This window comes from Choloepus didactylus, chromosome 12, assembly GCF_015220235.1.
Source record: "Choloepus didactylus isolate mChoDid1 chromosome 12, mChoDid1.pri, whole genome shotgun sequence".
Taxonomy (NCBI): domain Eukaryota; kingdom Metazoa; phylum Chordata; class Mammalia; order Pilosa; family Megalonychidae; genus Choloepus; species Choloepus didactylus.
In genome coordinates, this window is record NC_051318.1 from 79,754,295 (window position 1) to 79,775,492 (window position 21,198).

The 21,198-nt window shown below is 35.7% G+C and overlaps 1 protein-coding gene across 1 annotated transcript in view; it reads left to right on the forward strand.

Annotated features, from left to right (window-relative positions):
* The window catches only part of DIAPH3 (diaphanous related formin 3), a 584,600-nt gene that overhangs the window by 75,576 nt on the left and 487,826 nt on the right, over positions 1-21,198 (forward strand). The window contains exon 4 of the mRNA XM_037800254.1: positions 16,734-16,838. Coding sequence (XP_037656182.1) covers positions 16,734-16,838 — 105 coding nt within the window. The remainder of the gene's footprint in view (positions 1-16,733; positions 16,839-21,198) is intronic.

Genomic DNA, 21,198 nt, shown 5'->3' on the forward strand with positions numbered 1-21,198 from the left:
TTCCTTTTTGGGAGCTTTTTGATGACTGACTCAATCTCTTTACTTGTGATTGGTTTGTTGAGGTCATCTATTTCTTCTTGAGTTAATGTTGGTTGTTTATGCTTTTCTAGGAAGTTGTCCATTTCATCTAAGTTGTCTAGTTTATTAGCATATAGTTGCTCATAGTATCTTCTCATTATCTCCTTAATTTCTGCAGGGTCAGTAGTTATATTTCCTTTCCCATTTCTGATTGCATTTATTTGCATCTGCTCTCTCTTTTTTTTTTGTTAGCCTAGCCAGTGGTCCATCGATTTTATTGATTTTCTCAAAGAACCAACTTCTGGTTTTGTTGATTCTCTCTATTGTTTTCCTGTTCTCAATTGCATTTATTTCCTCTCTAATCTTTGTTATTTCTTCCCTTCTGCTTGCTTTGGGGTTAGTTTGCTGTTCTTTCTCTAATTCTTCCAGGTGAGCAGTTAACTCTTCAATTTTTGCTCTCTCTTCTCTTTTAATATAGGCATTTAGGGCAATAAATTTCCCTCTCAGCACCGCCTTTGCTGCATCCCATAAGTTTTGATAAGTTGTGTTTTCATTGTCATTTGCCTCGAGGTATTTACTAATTTCTCTTGTAATTTCTTCCTTTACCCACTGGTTTTCTAAGAGGGTGTTGTTTAGCCTCCATATGTTTGTGAATTTTATGACCTTCTGCCTTTTATTTCCAACTTTATTCCATTGTGGTCTGAGAAAGTGTTTTGTATAATACCAATATTTTTCAATTTGTTGAGACTTGCTTTGTGACCCAACATGTGGTCTATCCTAGAGAATGTTCCATGAGCACTTGAGAAAAAAGTGTATCCTGCTGTTGTTGGATGTAGTGTTCTATAAATGTCTGTCAAGTCTAGTTCATTTATCATACAATTCAACATCTCTGCTTCTTTAGTGATCCTCTGTCTAGATGTTCTATCCATTGATGAGAGTGGTGTATTGAAGTCTCCAACTATTATTGTAGAGGTATCTATTTCTCCTTTCAGTGATCGCAGTGTTTGCCTCATGAATTTTGGGGCATTCTGATTTGGTGCATAAATATTTATGACTGTTATGTTTTCTTGATGAATTGACCCTTTTATTAATATATAGTATCCTTCTTTGTCTCTTTTAATTGTTTTGCTTTTGAAGTCTAACTTGTCTGATATTAATATAGCTACTCCTGCTTTTTTCTGGTTGTTGTTTGCATGAAATATCTTTTTCCAGCCTTTCACTTTCAGTCTATGTTTGTCCTTGTGTCTAAAGTGAGTTTCTTGTAGACAGCATATAGATGGGTCCTGTTTTTTAATCCATTCTGCCAGTCTGTGTCTTTTTATTGGGGAGTTTAATCCATTTACATTTAGTGTTATTACTGTAAGGGCAGTACTTTCTACTACCGTTTTGTTTTTTGGAATTTATATGTCATATCTTATTTTTTCCTCTCCTTTTACCTTTCCTGATAATCTTCATTTCTGCACTCTTCTCCAACTCTCTCTCTCCTGTCTTTTCCTATCAGCCTGTAGCACTCCCTTTAGTATTTCTTGTAGTGCCGGTCTCTTATTCACAAACTCTGTCAGTGTTTGTTTGTCTGAAAATGTTTTAATCTCTCCCTCATTTTGGAAGGAAAGTTTTGCTGGATATAGAATTCTTGGTTGGCAGTTTTTCTCTTTCAGTATCTTAAATATATCATGCCACTGTCTTCTTGCCTCCATGGTTTCTGCAGAGAAATCTGTACATAGTCTTATTGACTTTCCCTTGTACGTGATGGATTGCTTTTCTCTTGCTGCTTTCAGAATCCTCTCTTTGTCTTTGACATTGGACAATCTGACCAGTAAGTGTCTTGGAGTAGGTCTATTGGGATCTATTCTATTTGGGGTACATTGTACTTCTTGAATCTCTAATTTTCTGTCTTTTATAAGAGTTGGGAAATTTTCAGTGAATATGTCTTCTATTACTCTTTCTGCCCCCTTTCCCCTCTCTTCTCCTTCTGGGATACCCATAACACATATATTTGTGCGTTTCATGTTGTCACTCAGCTCCCTAAGACCCTGCTCATATTTTTCCATTTTTTTCACCATCTGTTCTTTTGTGTGTATGAATTTGAATGACCTGTCTTCCAGTTCACTGATCCTTTCTTCTGACTGTTCAAATCTACTGTTGTTTCCCTCCATTGTGTTTTTCATCTCCTCCATTGTGGCCTTCATTCCCATGAGTTCTGCCAATTTTTTTTTAAGTTTATGAATTCTTCTTTATGGTCAGCCAGTGTCTTCTTTATATCCTTCAGCTCTTTTGCTATATCTTCCTTCATTTCATCAAATTTATTTTGCATTAGTTGCCTCCACTCCTGTGTCTCAGCGGAGCTATTAGTTTGTTCCTTTGGCTGGTCCATGTTTTCGTGTTTCCTGGTATGGCTTGTTATCTTAAGTTGTCTAGGCATCTGATTCTCTTGATTAGTTTATTTTGGAGCTTGTTTTCTGTCTTTTACTTAGTGGTTTTCTTGTTGGTTGGCTTTGTTTTCTGGCCTCTGTTATTCAGTTCAACTTATTCTAGACCTCTAATTTAGGTTCTATTTAGTTGATTGGAATTTTTCCCCTCTTGTTTTTTCTGTTTCTTGCTCTGCCTCTATGTAACCTTTTTGTGAGTGGGTCTCCTTAGATGTGGTCGACCCTAGTCAGATTTTCCCAGTCTAGTGAGGCCCAGGTCTCATTGGGAGGGTATGGAGTTTTCCTGAGAATGAGGCCCTCCTATGAGGCCTTTAGAATTGGTGCTTTTCCTCTCCTGTCCAGCAGGTGGCGCTGGCCAGCCCGCAGCTCCCCCACCAGTGTAAGGAGGTATGGAGCCTTTAGTTCTCCTGGTGACTCTGATCCTGTCAGGGGCATGGCTGACTGAAGCTGGAATCTGAATTCCAGCCCCTGGGGTCTGAATTCCCAGAAGGAGGACTGCCAGTTGAGCTGGGCCTCCCTCCACTCTCCCAATCCTCAGAATTCCAGTTGTCTCTCAGGGGCACTATTCCCTTCTCCTCTCTCCTCTCTGGGGCCTCTCCAGGTAGATTCCTTGGTCAGCAATGTTCGCTGCGATCTCCGCTTTTCCTCCAATTCCAAACTTGTGTCCAATGTGTGACTGGTTACTGGAGATCCTGAAAACACTGTTTCGTATAGTTCTTGGGTAACTGCCAGCTGCTCTACGGGAGAGACGAAATTCTGCTCCTCACCACTCCGCCATCTTGCCCTGCCTCCCTCTCATCTTTTCTTGCATCATCATTCTCTCTTAAGCATGGGTCTATTGTCATGAAGGGTTCAGTTGACCTACTCTTTAAGACATATGGCTTTTAGTGTCGAGTAACATAATTCAGATAATACTAAAAGCATTCACATTTGACTTTGAAAATAATTTTCAGTATATAATATACAGTAGAATTGATTTTTGTTCTACTGTGTTTTTTAATTACAGAGTATTTCAGGCATACAAAGAAGTATAAAAAATACATAAGAGACACAATCACCAATACAATTGAAGTCCCTGTATACCACTTCCATTCCCATTCTCTCCTCATCCTCTCTTCTGTAGGTAAAAGTATTCTGAATTTGATGATTTTTGTTCCCATATGGTCAATTTTTTCTTTGGTAATAATCAGAAATGTTTAGGAAAAAACTTTTTTTTCTCTGAACTTTTGAGTGGTAAGTTGCTCACTCAATGCTCCATAGTCCCCTAATACTTTAGTTTCTATTTCTTGTAAATAAGAGTATTCTCCTACATAACCAAAATTAGAAGGTTAACATTGAAAAAGGGCTAACTAATCCTTAGTCCTTTTTCAGGTTTTACCAGTTGTACCAATAATGTCCTTTATTGCAAAAGAATTTAGTTCAGAATCATATGTTGCATTCAGTTATCCTATCTTTTAAATTTTATTCAGTCTGAAAAAGTTCCTCAGTCTTTCCTTATAGTATATAAATTTGGCACTTTTGAAGATTCTAGGCTGGTTAATTTGAAAATGTCCCACAATTTGTGTTGGTATTGTCAGACTTTTAAAATTTGCAAATCTGTTGGAATTGAATATATTATCTCATACTTTTAAAAATTTCTTTCTCTCTGGTCACAAGTGAGGTTGAACATCTTTTCACATGTGTCTTGGCCCCTTGGTTTATTCTCCTCTAAATTTATTGTTAATATCTTTTACCTATTTTGTAGAATTTGTCATATATCCGAGTAATAGTCACATGTCTGTTTATATGTGTTGAAAATATTTTGTTCCAGTCTTTGTCTTTCTACTTTTTTGGAGATGTGGGAATTTGAATGTAAAATTTAATGTAGTCAGATTTAGCAGTCTTTTTATGGTTTATACTTTTGTGTATTTAAGAAATTCTGTGTCTTGATGTCAAAAAAATGTTTTCCTTTATTTTCTTGTAAAAATTTTAGAATTATATATCTTTGAGTTTGATGGGAGGTATGGAGCCACTTTTTTTTCCCTTACATGGTTAACCAGTTTTCCCAGCACTATTTATTAAGTAGACCATTCTTCTCCATCATTTTTAGTGTCACCTCTGTTACAGATCAAGTTTCTACACATTTGTATGTCTTTTTCTGAGGTTTTATTTTGTCCATTGGTCTATCTAGCTCTATACTTTTTTATCTGTTGTCTTAAATGATTGTAGCTTTTTAAGGTTTTATATTTGAGATCCCTCTTACCCCTGTTCAAAATCGTGTTGACTATTCTTGGCCTTTGGCTTATTTATGTTAATTTTAGAATCAGTTCAATTCCATTATAAATCCTATTGGGATCTTGACTGGAATTGCAAAGAATTTATTGATTAATTTATGTAAGATGCGTACTTTTGTGACATTGTTTTCCCATCCATGAGCAATGTATACCCTTATAGCTCCATTTATTTAGAGCTTCAGTAAAAAGTTAAATCTATTCTTAAAGGTCTTGAAAATCTCTTATTAGATTTATCTCTAGGTTTACTGCTAATATGTAAATGATATCTTTTACAAAATTTAAGTTGTCTGTTTGTTAAGCATATTGTTGACTTTCATTTATTTATTTTGGTATCTGGCAACCTTACTAAACTCTCATATTAGTTTTCATAATCTGTAGGTGCTCTCATATTTTCTGTGTATATAATCAGAATATCTAATGAATAATAACTTGTTTTTTCTTTTTCAATTCTTATGCCTTTTATTTCATTTTCTGGGTAGGATTGTACAATAAAAGAAATTATAGCTGTCTTCTTATCTGATTCAAATGTTTGTTTTTCAGATTTGAGCCTTTGACTCCAGGCATAATAAAGAAACCCTGTATTAGGATAATTTCTCTTTGTATCTACCCTCTGCCCCACCTTCCAAAAATATCTCATTCTGTCCTCAAAATGCAAAAATGACCAGTTTCATGATGCCTTTTTTGAAACCCTCAAAAATAGTTAATACCTTCTTTTTTTCTGTTCCTAAAGTATTCATTATAGTCCTCTTTTTGTACTTTTCATTTTTCATTTCGGTTAACTGAATTAAGCTGCCTAGTCACTCACTAGACTGAATTTCCTACAAGTTAGATGTTTGGCCCTGATAATTTTTTATCTTTTAAGTTGAGTCTATCCTTAATTACTGATTAACTGAGTATCTTTGTATGATACAATTCTGTTCTCTTTTTATTTGTTGATTTATTAGGTCAGTTTTTCAACCTTTATATCAGGACCATATTTGATTGGGCTATGAACATCTAACTGTATTAATCAATACTCATCCCTTAGTGCCTTCACAGTACATATTGCATGTACTCATGTACATTTGTCCAACTGAATGAGTTGATGTTTCTTACTGCTTTGGTAAGCGCCACGTGTGATGGTTAATTTCATGTGTCAGCTTGGCTAGGTTATGGCATCCAGTTGTTTGGTCAAGTAAAAATTGACCTGATTGTTACTGTGAGGGTATTTGTGGATTTAAATCATTAGTCGATTGCACCTATGGTTCATTACATGTACAGTCAGTAGAGGAGGTTGTCTTCAGCAATGAGAGAAGTCTCTCTATCTAATCAGTGGAAAGCCTTAAAGGAAGAACTGATGATTTCAGCAGTCAGAAGAATTGCTATCTCTTTTTTTGCCAGCCAGCTTCTCCTGGAGAATTCATCATCTCCTTCATTGGAGTTCCCAACTAGTGGCTTCTCCTGGGGAATTCAACATCATCTTTGAATTCCCAGCTTGTGATCTGCCCAGTGGAATTGGGACTTGTCAATCCCTATGGTTGTGAGTGCCAATTCCTATAATAAAACTCTTAATATTTACATATATATCCTGCCCATCCTGTTTCTCTGGAAACCCCTGACTAATACACCATGTTTAAGCAACCAAATGATACTAGTCGGTTCACATGAGTTAAATATTGAGATATCTTTGTGTTCTTCTAATTTTCATGGTCAATTCAGAAGCATAGACATCTTTGCCTGGGAGAAACTTAAGGTCTAGAGGAAGAAAGAAGAGCTGAAGTGAACTGATAAAATCAGACTTTATGTTTGATGCTTTGTGGTACAGTTGGAGGGAGAAGGGTTCATCTTGTTAACCCTGTTCCATGTTGCCACTATCGGTGTACATGCTGACAATTTTTCTATCTTTTTTTTTCTCTGTAATCCTTAGTGTTAAGGATTTATGCATACCTATTCCTGTAGTCAGATAAATGATGCCTATTATTCTGAATGTGTAAATGATATCTTTGAGGTCACCTGGATTCTGAGTGAAAAAAGAAACCAACAAAGGGCCTTTTGTGTTAATTCTCTAAGTGTTTATTGACTGCTATAGATTCCTACCAGCAGTTGGTTAACTCAAGTATTAGTATTCTTTACAAATCTACATTTCTGTATCATGAGCATTTTTTATTTCTTAAAAACTATATATATATATGTATATATATCGGTTTACCAGATAAAATGAGAGTGGTTCTGTGGAAATGTTTTGTTCTGATCTATTCGTTGTCACCTTTTTCCCTCTCCTTTGGGTAGAAATTGAAAGATTCAGGGAAAGGAAGTTTAAAAGCAATCCAAATAATAATCCAAATATGAAGAGGAGTGGGAGGATGAGAGTACAGAAGTATAAGGCAATTGTCAAGTTGATTCATGGGTTGTGTTTGTCAGGGGGATAATGTCAATGCTTAGCTGTTTCTTCTAGGTCCAGATAAATGAGAAAATAAATGATTTAGAAGCATTGGATTTTGCCTGGTGGGAATTTGTAGAGCCAATAATATGGTTAAAGAAGGGATTTTTAAAAGGATAAATGTTATGGTAACGTTTAAGCATGCTGTTTCACCAGTTGGGAAGTGTGCACGCACATCATTTTAACACTGTGAAGGCCTTTCTGAGTCTTACTTTCTTCTGTAGAAAAGTAAGGCTTTGTATTTTAGGTCAAATTACCATTTTATCCTTTATATATGTTTATGAAGAAATTGCCATTTGTTTAGAAAACTTGAAAAGCAAATAAATGAATGAAATCCATTTTATCAGGTAGCAGTGTTCTTATCTGCAGGATTATGAAACTGATGTATGTACTTGCAGGTGCTTATGTATGGGTTTGAATGGCTCCAGCAAGGTTATACTCTAAAATAAATTGAAATTGTGCAGCTCCCTACATATTCATTCTAAAATTTATGGTATATGAAAGAAATATTATACTTAAATTTCTTGTTTTGTTTCTTGAGACTAGTATTAGGATAAATTGAGATTTGATTGCAAATTAAGATAGCTTATACTCTTTCCATAAGCTCCAGTTAGAATATTTGGTCTAATAATAGTGTTTATGAGTTCTTTGGCAATCTCTGTATAATTGGCAATTTCTGACTGTTCTCCTGTTAATGAGCTAGCCTTCTGACTTTCTATTAATTTTAATTAGGATTGAATAAGTCACTATGGATGAAACAGTGAAAGTCCATCCACATCACTGCTCAAACCAGAAAGTATAGCCTTTATAATTACATTTATGTAGAAAAAATAGAATTATTTCAAAGGCTTATATAAGAACATGGTAAAAATGATAGACAAAAGAAAAAAAGTTATTTTATAGTTTTAGCATATTTATAGACCTCTTGCCTATATGACTATAAAAAGGTAGTAAGAACAATAATTCCAAGTTCCAGGTTCTTAGGCATATTTATCTTTTAGTTTCCTTAATATGCTTAAACCAAATCTAAGAATACAATTTATTAAATTATAGACATAGATTAGATTCATTTAGCTTGCTCTATTTGAGAGTATGTAATGACCTGAAATGAGGTCATGAAATCTTGCATTTCTTATTTGTCACTAAGTAGCTCATGGTAGTAAAAATCTACCTTAGTAGGGATAAACATCAGCAAGACCTTTTGACATTATGTGATATAGAAGATGAACAGAATTATACTTGTAGAAGAAATATGGCTAAAATTTTATGCTTGTAGGCTATTGGACTCTGAAATCTCAGGTAAAGGGGATATTGAGGACCTCTTAATTTGCTTAATGAATTTGTGTCTGTAGTAATAAAATCCTAGCAAAACAGAGACTTCTAGTGAGAAAAATTTGCTTTAACCCATGAAATAAAAATATTTTGTTGAAATTCAGATGATTATTGTTGTCTGAATAAAAATTAATTGTTGGTTTTGGTAGTGCTGTGCTTCTGATTTTTACCTTCCAATGTTGTGCTTATTGATCCATATGTATGTTTCGATCTATTATAATTCTGTCTTTTCCAGGATTCAGTTTATAAATCTAGTCATGCCTGTACCTGTCTGCAGTGTTTTTCCTCTCTGGGTGAATTACCTTGCACCTGACCATCTTCAACAACTTGCTGCTTATATATATTTACTTAATTCTCCAAATAGTCAATCATTTTAAATTTAATCTGACTCTCCATGGTGTTAACTATCCCACTCAACTTGATGTATGTAAATTTAATGAGTATGCTGTCTTGTAAAATCCACATCCATGGCTGAAAATATTGAGTCTAATGTTTGTTATTCCGTTGAAAAAATGTCTGCTCTCTGGGTGTCATTCTTTGCTTGATTACTTCTTAGTTGCTCTAACTAGTTGTGCATATGTACATAGTATTAAGATCACATTTTTTTTTTTTTCCATCTCAGTTTTGCTAAAGGATCCTCTAAGGATTAACATGTTGATATATTGAGACCCAACCTACGGAGAAGAATTCAGTAAAACAGGGTTGAAAAAGGGTAATTGAAGGTACAATACCCTTTTAGAAAGTAGGAGTATAGGATCCATAATATAAATGAATGGGATTATTTTTGGATAAAAGCAGGGGTCGGCAGGGAAGAAGATTAGTGTGTAAATGAATTGGTAATACAGGAAACAGGAAATTGAATGATAGCTTTCTTTTCACAGATGAAATTGAGTTTGACTTGCTTACTGAAAATGATAGGTGGAGGTAGTGGTTTAATAGCTTCCGGAGAATGCAAAAGTTTGAAATTAGCTAGTACCTTAGGGAATGTGAAAAGAAGAGACTTGAAGAATTTCCCATAAATGTGAAGGTGATGGATTGTAGAATTATCCTGCACTGGGAGAAAATGGAGTATTGGAGAAAATGGAGTATTAAAGAAAATGGAGATCTTATTGTGTTGGGGAAATAGAATTAAAAACAACCTAGAAAACCTCTCCATAAAGGTAGAAGAGAAAGAAAACAATTTTATTATTGAATAAGCATTAAATCAGAATGTGATCCACATCCCAGGCAATCAATCCCCAAAGAGATTGCAAAGAAAGAAATCTTACCCTTTTATGTTGCCAACCAGATAGAACCCATTGCATATATGCTCTGAAGATACTTAGTCCTCAAGTAAGAGGACTTGACAGCATCATTTGTCACACATAGTTCATCTTAAATTCACCTTGTAATTGGGGTTGCCTTTGTGTTTGCTAATTGTCTTTATCCAAAGGAATAATAAAATATCTTATATCTTTCTGACAGGCAGGTAGTTAACATCTGGAGCTAGATGCCCAAGATAAACTCCCATGGAGATTGGGAGATAAGGATGTTATCTTCCTTGATGCTTATGTTTCAGAGAGATGGCTCCCAGGTTTTTGAGGAAGACATTCCTGGGTTATAAAGCTGGGAAGAGGCTTATTTGGCTTTTAGAAAGATTTACACACATCTCAAAGGGGCAGAGAAAGAATTTATAATTACTTGTTTTCTAAAGAAGACTTTCCAAGAAAGGGGGCGTTGGGTGGGGGTTCTTTCCCTTTTTTGCATCAGGGAAAATTAATTTTTTTCTTTTCATTTTGTATTTATGCTTCCAACTAAAGTCAAGAAAAAGGTGATCTGGAAGTGGGAGAAGTGAAAAGATAGAAGACTGAGGTCAGAGAAACGGATCCTGGAGATTATGATGATACCTGAGGTTGAACAATTTTTAGATAATGGAAAGCTCCACATGTGGTCTTGGAGCAAAGTGTGAGGAAAGTGTAAATGAAAGCCGCTGGTGGTGAGGAAAGCCAAGAACGGGGTGGGGGGGGTGGCTATTGTGGGTTATAGCAAGTCTTGATCTCTGAGAAGTGATGGTGTTGGAGAAGTTACAAAATGATGGTCAAGAATGATTATGGTTCGTTAATTTTCTTGGGGTAAGAGCATATTGGAAGCAATGTAGTTATTTTAGGATATTTGCTTTTCTTATTCCTTTGTTTTGTTTGAAATTTTTTTTAAATTTTTTGATAAAGTTTAAAAAAACCCAAAAACAAAGTGATGGTGACAAAAATGTTCACTCAAATAGTGTTCGCTCCAAAGCAAATGAGATTTTATAAGAGGATGGAGAGAAATAATACGGAAATAAGGATGGAAAGATAAGACAGACTAGAGTTCAAATTTAAGCTGCAGGACAAACCTCAGTTTTCTCTTCAGGAAGGAACAGATGATAGTAAATACCTCAAAGAGTCATTGGTAAAGATTAAATAAATAAGGCTTATAAGTGTTTAGCACAGTGCCTGACTCAAGAACTTAACTATTATTTAAAATTATAGAAATATTTGGGGTCCTTGTGAAAAGTGGTAGAGAAGTTTGCTGGGAGTATGGTAGGAGGCACATTCACAGAGTAGATTTGGAATGAGATAGGAGGGAATATAACCAACTGGAGACCTTTGTGTTTTGGAAAATTCCAAAGGGTGTCTAACCTCTAGGTTCTGGATGGAAATTCTGTTACCTGTGCCTTAAACCATCCTTTCAGTAGCCTTGGGTTGGCTTAAGAATGTTTTCTTCTTTTTTGTTCTGTTCTGTTCTGTTCCCTTCCATTCTGTTCTGCTCATCACGTCAGAGGCTCTCTATTGTAGCAAGTCTACAAATCTATTCTTTATATTTAGGGGATCTTTTTCTTTTTTTTTTTAAGCATGAGGGATTTTTCATTTTCTCATTCTTTTCAAATTTTTATTGCAGTATTATTTGTGAATATTTCAATTCATTCTTTTAAAAAACTTTATTTTCAGATAATTTCAGACAGAGAAGAGTTAAAAAAAAAAAAAGCTACCATAGAGAATTCCCATACACCTTTTACTCAGCTTCTCCTAATATGAACATCTTACAAAACATTAGGACAATTATCAAAATTAAAAAACTTAACATTGGCGCAATTCTACTACTAACTAAACTGTTGACTTTATTTGGATTTTGCCAGTTTTTTCAATAATGTAATTTTTCTATTCTAGGATCCAATTCAAGATCATACCTTGCATTTAGTTGTCACTCAGTCTCCTCCAACCTCTAATAGTTCCTTATCTTTCATGACCTTGACACTTCTGAAAAAATCCTGGGCAGTTATTTTGTAGAATATCCCTCAATTTGGGGTTGTCTGATTTTTTTTTTCCTCATGACTCAGTGGTGGTTTATTGGAGGAACATATCCACAGAGGTGTTATACCCTTCTCAGTGCATTATATCAGGGGTATGTCTTATTACTGCTGTGGTTAACCTTGGTTACTTCACTAAGGTGGTGTCTGATTACTTCACTAAGGATTTTTGCAGAGTCTAAAAATCTCTCTCTTTTTTTAATTCTTTGGGTATAATCCAATGCTCTATGAGATTGTCTTGTTTATCCTTTTGACCTCCTTCTCCATCCCCCCACCCCCCACTCCCTGCCTTTTTTGGGTACTTTTTCTTACTTTCTGGTACCACATCTGTTTGGTCTTTTTAACCTTAATCTTTTTTGATGGCATAGCTGTGTTCTCATGTGTTGGTTAAAAAAAAATCCTTTCTCTCTATTTCTGAAATCTATCCCTAGTGCCAGACTCACATAGTGATTCAGTATATAGGTAGTTTTTAATTAGACAGTAATTAACTAAAGGAAAATTACTTTCCGATATTGCAAGTCCCAATATCCCCAGGCAAAACTGTGTCTGTATGTATATTAAAGTAGTGCTATGAATGAGTTAATTTATAATGTATGCTGCTAATGTATTTATAGACCTTTAGCAACAATATGCTCTTCAGACAGACAGAAACTTATGTTTTGGATTGGTGTATGCTCAAATAATTTTTGAATGAGGTACATCTTGCCAAATAGCCAGCAGGTATGATTTTTCCATTTTTAAGAGTAGATATTTATCTCATATAGCTGCTGAATTTTCAGGCTCATTTAAATTACTCGTCAATTATGTGTTCTGTGTATTTCCTTGCTCAATATGTTACTATAATAGACATTCAATGAAATGCATACATATGTATTGGCATATTGATATATTGAAGTCAACTGCAATTTCAGGGCTGTTTTAAAATTTATAGCTGTAATATCATTTTGTCCTTCTGCAGTGTAGTAGGTGTCCTGACCTATATTTGAATGAAAGAATCTGTTCATATGTGGGTTACTGTATTTATTCAGTTCTATTTGGAAAGAAACCTTATTTTAGTATAAAAGAACATATTTTCCAATGTTGTAGTGGTTGCTCTTAGTGCCCCTCCTGGGCCCTGGGGCACTCATTTGCTACGTGATACGAGGGTTGGTCCCTTCTCCAGAGATTTCCCCTCAGAGGAACTGGGGCCCTGCAGCCAGTGATGTCGAGGCTGGCCTCTACCTCAAGGGAGGACCCACTCAGTGCAATTCTGGCTGAAATGAGAATCCAGCTGTGAAATAAACAAAGAACAAGCAAAGGCTATTTATTCAGAGCTCGCTGTCTCAAAGGAGCCAGCCACTATCACTTGCCTTTGGCAGAGACCCAGAGGCAGGCTGAGTGGAAAGCTGGTTAGTGGGAAAAAGGGAAGACTTCAGGTATGCCTTGACTGGGGGCTGTGGGCATGGGGATGCTGGAGACAGGTGAACCAGAAGTGGAGCATCCTATGTGATTGGTTAGGGAAGCATATTTGGTTTTTCCATTTGGTCCTGAGTTGGAAATGGGTGCAAAAATTAGGGATGCTGTCAGTTACTGATAAGTCCAGGCTATTTTGGGTTGGTTGATACAGGGATTGTGGTTTGGCTCCCCAGACTGGTTGCTGTAGGTGGTGTTAGTAGTGGGGTCAGTTTCCTGGTCTGGTTGCTGTGGAAAATGGGTCCTAGTTCCCTGGCCGTTGTCCATTTATATATTTAGTTTTGTACAGCAGAGGCCTCATCTTGATTTGGCTCATTTCCCTGGCCTGTCTTGCTTCCCTCACTCTCTTCATCCTGAGAGTATCCCTTCCATAAATTGCTTGCATCTGAATCCCTGTCTCAGGCTCTGCCTCTAGTGAGCCAGCTCTAAGACAAGGGATATACAGTATGATGATGTAAACAAGGAAATGCAGAAATTGATGACTTGCTCACAAGGGTTACATGATTACTTGGAAAGAGCACCAGGCCTGGGAGCCTGGGCTCCAGTTTCGGGGTTCTAATAACCACAAGCTTTTAAAAGTTGTTTCATGTCTGTAAGCTTGTCCTTACTGCATGTACCTTAGGCTATGCACTATCCTCACTCATGCTGAAGATTTTCCCTTAAGGCAGGGATTTATTAAATGAAGATGCTTGGCAACACCATCCCCCAACCCCTTCTTGGATAACTTAAGGAGATGCTTAATTCCTCTAGAATTGTATATAAAATGAATATGGATATGCATTTTCTGGGGAAAAAAAAAACAAAACTTCCAATAAATTTCCCTGGGGTCCCCAAGGACTTTGTGACCTCCAAAAGTTGCATGCCATTGCCTCAGTGGCTTTTTCTTTCTTCTCTTTTCCCCATTAGAAATTTAAAATATATTCTAAAAATTCTGCACCCTTTATACCTACATAACTGTTAATACTTTCCATCTTTCCCTTTTTTCTCTTTTTCCTTTTGTAGAGGGCAAAGTTTTTCCAATACCATTTTTTCCTGGACATATAAGTAAGAGAATAACCACCCTTTAGATGAAGTTCTATGCCTAGCCAGTGCTAATGAAAGGTTTGTGTATTATTACGTAGTTGATTTCAAATTTCTTTGTAGTATTGTTTCTTCGTTTCCTTTTTTTTTTTTTTTAATAGGTATTATCAGCCCACTTTTGTCAGGAAGGTGAGTGACATATTTAGACAACAAAGGTGAGATAAGCCAGGGGAAAGAAGTGGGATAACTCTGAGTTTTTTCTTAATTCCAAATATGCCACTTTTGTGTATGAGCAGAAGGCATTCTGAAGATGTCAACTTTCTAGAAAGGCCCACCTTGAAATTTTATTTTGATTTCAGTCATGACTAATGGGCTTTCTATTTTTTAGTATTCTGTATCTGTTATATATTTCAGTTTGCTGGTTAAAGAGGCTGTATCATGCTTGGCCATTAGAAAGAAAGAAAATAAAAATACAGTGAATAATTTTAAACAGAGGTTCTCAGTACTCTCAGACCACCCCCCTACCACCAATAATAGTTATTCCCTAACTTCCTCATTACTTTCCTCCCGTGAAATTCTTTGCAGATAATTAACTCGTAATTAAAAAAAAAATCAATACAATGCCTTAACTGTATGATATAATAAAATAATATGTATTTCAATTTAAAGAATTGGCCATGACTACTCAAGAAGGTACAATAAGGTGATTGCATCCATGAATCTCTGTTTCATGCTACTGTGAGTGTGACAGCTACAATGCAGACTGATACGGGTGTGCTCTTTTGGTGAATCAAATACCACAGTAGCATACCTAAATTTCAGAAGTAAAGCACAATTTTTGGTAAAGCTTAAAAAAACAAAAACAGAGTAATTATAATTTAGAATTCCTAAAACCAAGCACTGCAAATTATTTAACATGTAACATTTTACACCTTAATTCCATTTTACATTTTATATCTAATTCCATTGAGTTAGAGTCTAGGCTCAGATAATTATGACTCTCTTTTTTTGAGGTATATTAATCTGTTTGTGAAACCCAGGACAGTTCTTTATTCTGTAGGACTAGCTTACGTGTTGTGGAATGTCTTGCACACCTGGCCCCTGTAAATGCTGGTAGCAGCACCTCAATCTGTGACAACCAAAATGTCCCCAGAAGTTTGCAAAATATCTAGATTGCTTTCTAGTTGGTATTATGGCCTATTGAGAATCACTAGCTTAGAGACAAGAAAATGAAACAAAATAAACCATTATCCACATAGTAGGATATTTCTAAATATAATAGCAAGAATGACTGTTACTAATCACTACCTTTTATTAGAGTGTCACAGGGAACAACTTCTAAGATCTTAAAATATTTTTATCAAGATAAGTAAAGGGATTTTTGATTTTTAAGTGCTTGACGGGTTGGTTAGCCAAAAAGTGAGTCAGCTAAAGGCATAAATTACTGCGTCAGATGAATGTAGCACCTTTCTAAAAGTTGGAAGAAATTTAACTTGCTGGGCTCCATAGGTGATCTAAAGTTCTGATTTTTATGGATCTGTTTCTGAGTGGATGTGGAGTTTATATACAACCAAGTGTTTTATATTGCATTTCACAAATGACCCAAGGCTAAGATCAGGAGGAAATCCATTTGAACTGTCCTTCTCTTTCAGCCCGCAATCTTTCCTGTGTCAGCACAGCCTCTTATTTAAGCAACTTAAGCAATAGATCCTGGTAGCAATTCATATATTTATGTGACTATACCTGATTTGTATTTTTAGTCAGAATTAGACCTGTGGCAAGATCTAGGTTACTTAAACCCTTATTTTCATTGGTGCTGTTGAGAAATGCTAGATTTTTAAGTGGTAACTCTCTTTATGAGTGCAACTTTTGTGTGATTTCAAGCATTGAATAAATTAACTACTGCAGGAATATTTTAATAGGGGTGGACAAAAGACAATTAAAACTAAAATGCTTTGTCTCTTGCAGAGATCAGTACTAAGTATTTGATAATGATATGTGCTTGTAGCTGTCAATCTGGAGAGTTGTTGCTTTATTTACTTTTAATTTTGACCATACAATCAGGGCAGCTCTTTCAAAATGGTGCAAGGTAGCTTCAGGTGCAGCTGTTATAAAATATATGTATATATTTATTTTAATTGTGAATCCTAAAAACCTTATAAAAGGCAGAAATTTTCAACTGTCTAATTATCTATAGTGACGTATATGTAATTTCACTGGCCTGCTGTGAATTTAGAAAAGTTTTTGTGGTGCAAGTGTTTTACTTACTAAGTTGATCTAGAATATTTTCTTCAATGTCCCACCGGCTCTTTTGTCTCTTCTTCCTCCAGGCAGAACTACATGTAAATCATTCCAAAACAATTAATGCTACTTTAGTCACAAATTATTGATTTTTGTTCGTAGTGTATGTAGAATTGCTGCTCTACTTAGATTCTGAAATGAGTCTTTTTAATTGTGTTTTCCAGGAAGATATGAATTTAAATGAAGATAAAAAGGCACCATTGCGGGAAAAGGACTTCAGTATCAAAAAAGAAATGGTGATGCAGTACATTAATACTGCTTCTAAGACAGTAAGTAAAGCTGTCAAATTGAAAAATACTGCTGAAATATATTGTAATATGGCAGACAATGCATTTGCCTAATGAAGTGCTCAAGTTTACAGGCCGCTGTAATCAGAAGACTTTTAAATGTATAATTAAAGGCACAAACAAGTATTTTAATAAGTTTAATTTAAAAATATTTCCCAACTTATAACTTTTAAACTGTTTTTGTTTTTGAGCCAATCATGTTGCTAAGAAGCACAGTGGTTGGTCTACCTACTCGAAAATACCTTTCCATGTTCATGAATTAAGATGGTTATTGATTTCTAATGTCATTTATAAATAGGGATAATGTTTGTATTGTTAAAAAAATGATAATGTGATTTTACTGTAACTGAATGAGGATACATGATAGTGGCTTAGAGGTATGTCATTAATATGAGTTTCTCTGTGGATATAATTGGCTTGTAACAATTATAAATATTGGTATTGAAAGAAGTATTAAGCATCCGCGTGGCTGCCAATTATCTAGGCAAACATGAAATATGTGGGTGGAAATAGTGGCTAAACATCTAAGAAACCATGAGTGGCATATAGAATCAAGTGCATTTATTTCATGCACAGCAAATGAGCTTGACTAGTCATATAAAAATTGTGAATAAATGGGTTGGATGAAAGACATAACATGGAAGCTAATGAGGATGAGAATGGTAAAAAGATAGTAGAAGATGACTGTCTGAATTTAAAATAGAATTGGATTATAGAAAAATTGGTTAACACATTGTGGTTCTCACTGGAGACTTTAACCCAAGGCCAGGTTATAAGAATATAGGTTATTTATACTTTAACTCCATTTATCTGCCAGAACAGTCTGTGACTCTGAGGTATATCTTTTGGAAGAAAGACTCAAGTGATATTAATTTTTAAACATGTCTCATGTTTTGGCATCTCGACCTTCAGTTGTAGAAATCACTGTGAGCACTGTGCTTTTTCCAGCTCTTCATGTGGACGGGATCTGTCTCCTGCTATTGGAATACTAATTGCTTTTGTTGCTTAATGATACTTACAGAACACAAATAAGCATTAGGGGTTTAAGAAGAGTCAAGAGTTCTTATGTTCTGGATCTGCTTTTTATTCTCTATTTGTCTGTGGGCATCTTATATTATCTCTCTGATCCTCAATTTTCTCGACCATAAAATGGAAATAATAGCTATATCATAGGTGAGTTATTAGAATTAAATTAAATCATTTATTTATTCCATGCTTAGAACAATAATAGATATTTTATAACTAGTAGCTGCCGCTCGTGGTAGAATTGGTTGGGTGGCTGTTATTTATTTTTTATTTTTCTTTGTAGTTTGTTTATTCTTGCTGTTGACATCTTTGCACCATAATTAAAAATGTTTTACTATTTATGAATCCACGTTTCTAAGATGTTCATATGTTCATGCAACATATGTTTATTAAGTGTCAACATGCCAGACACTCTTCTAAGCACTGGAGACGGAGCTCCAAGATAATATATGACATGTTCTTGGGGCAACATTCTAGGAAGGGAGACAGATGGAAACACATAAATGCATATGTAATAGGAGGTAAAACGAGATGTGGAGAAAAACAGAGCAGAGTGAGAGGATATGGTATAGCTGGTTTGTTTAGGGCAATCAGGGAAGGCCGCTGTTCCAGTTTGCTAATGCTGCCAGAATGCAAAACACCAGAAATGGACTGGCTTTTATAAAGGGAGTTTATTTGGTTACGCAGTTACAGTCTTAAGGCCGTAAAATGTCCAAGGTAATGCGTCAGCAATCGGGTACCTTCACTGGAGAATGGCCAATGGCACCCGGAAAACCTCTGGTAACTGGGAAGGCACGTAGCTGGCGTCTGTTGCAAGTTCTGGTTTCAAAATGGCTTTCTTCCAGGACGTTCCTCTCTAGGCCACAGCTCCTCTTCAAAATGTCACTCTTAGTTGCTCTTGGGGTGTTTGTCCTCTCTTAGCTTCTCCGGAGCAAGAATCTGCTTTCAACGGCCGTCTTCCAACTGTCTGTCATCTGCAGCTCCTCTCTCAGCTCCTGGGCTTTCTTCAAAGTGTCCCTCTTGGCTGTAGCAAGCTTGCTCCTTCTGTCTGAGCTTATATAGTGCTCCAGTGAACTAATCAAGTCCCACGCTGAATGACTGGGGCCATGCCTCCATGGAAATTATCTAATCAGACTTATCATCTACAGCTGGGTGGTTATATCTACATGGAAACACTCAATCAAATAATTACAATCTAATCAACACTAACACGTCTGCCCACACGAGAGTGCATCAAAGATAATGGCATTTTGGGGGACATAATACATTCAAACTGGCACAGCCACCCTGTTTGGGAATTGTAACTTCAATAAGCATGAATTTAATTAATATAACTATAATAGATAGATTAGTTAGAAGTAGTTTAAAAACCTTGGCATACTGGTGCATTTTACTTTTAAATTTGAGATAATACACAGACTATTTAATAGAAGAACAAACCCATTTTGAACTTCATCGCAATGGATCTATTTCAGTTTGCATTCACCGTTTATAACTTTAATCCTCTATTTTGGACTAAGGTTGAAATTTATTTACTGGAATTAGATAATTAAATTATAAGGATTGGACTAGATTGGTGATGTGACATATGATTACAGCACTGACTCACTTAATTACTGTGTGGAAGATCATGGCTTTTTCTAAGGGGGTTCTAATAGTTTGGCATATAGTTAGCATTATGGAAAATTCAAGCCGACCAGTTACCTATTTTTGTCCTGAAATTAGAAACACATTTTCTTAACTCTAGGGTACAGACTTTGTTGTGCCACTTTATTTATGATCAATGACCACTGAAAAAGTTACTCTGAGGAAAACAGAATCAAAAATACAATTGTTGTTCTGGAGAGGATGTGGGAGTGTGTGTCAGATATACTTTTGTTCAGATTTTAGCCTTAGAATTCACTTTGAGATACCTTTTTGTGGATATGCTATTAATATTATTATTAATTTTTTTTTTGGAAAATAGCATGATGCATACAGTTGATGATTTGAAAATGTTTTAGAAATGTTAACCCTCCAAACCAGCGCTAAAATAAATAATCTTGTTTATAGAACAGAAAAAAAAAAGGCACCATCAGTCAAGCTAGATCATTTCTAAGACCTTAGTAAGTTTGAGTATAGGTGCTAAATAGCAAAATTGAATTTCTACAGTTGGGAAAGATTGTTACAGTTTTATTAAGGAACTGTCATATTTGGAGGCTGAAAATGCCATATACGTGTTTTCTTAACTTCCGAGGGCATGGAAATGTGATCCAGGCACGACCAGTACAGTCTGTTGGGCAGATCTGCTGGGGGGCTTCTGAGAAAGGTTTTCCTCTCCCATGACAGGAACCAGAGTAGGTGAGCCTCTTGTTTCTGCCACTGACCACGGTTGTAGAGGCTGTGGGGTACCTGAGCATGACACCAGGCAGCTACTGCTCAGGCCTCAGGCAGTGCTGTCTACAGTTCTTCCTTGGGTGAGATGACACCTCAGTTGCTTTAGGTTGTTTTTCCTTTGTTGCCATAAGCATCCTGATATACCATTCAGGCGCTTTTTTTTTTTTTTTTTTTTTTTTTTGCATAAATGGGATCTCTCTTTAGCTGTAATTCATTCTGGAAATTACTGTTTCCGTTGGAAAGAGCATCTTCAAAAACACTTCCTTCACCCAGTGTACTTAGAACATAGACTTGAGAAAGCCATGGTAAGGCACTCTCTGGTAAATGACTGGTGATTTGGAGCTATGTATCCCAGAAAAGCATGTTTTTAAACTTAATCCATTCCTGTGGATGTGAACCCTTTGTAAGTAGGACCTTTTTTTTTTAAAATGCAATTTTATTGCGATATATTCACATAACATACAGTCATTCAAACTGTGCAATCACTTGTTCATGGTATCGTCATGTAGTTGTGCATTCATCACCGCAGTCTTTGAACATTTTCATTATTCCAAAAAATAAAATAGAAATTAAAATAGTTTCCAAAACATCCCTGTACCCTCCTCCTCCAATTTTCATTTACTTTTTTAAATACAGTTTTATTGAGATATATTCATCCATCATAAATCATCCACAGTGTACAATCGATTATTTACAGCACTATCATATATTTGTGCGTTCATCACCAGAATCAATTTTTGAACCATTTCCTTATTCCAAGATAAAAATAAAAGCAAAAAAGAAACCTAGATCTTTCCATCCCCTCCATCCCACCCTATTCTTCATCTAATTTTTGTCCTCATTTTTCCAATCATCTGTCCATACACTAGATAAAGGGAGTGGGAGCCATAAGGTTTTCACAATTGCACAGTCACACTGTGCAAGCTACAAAGTTATATGA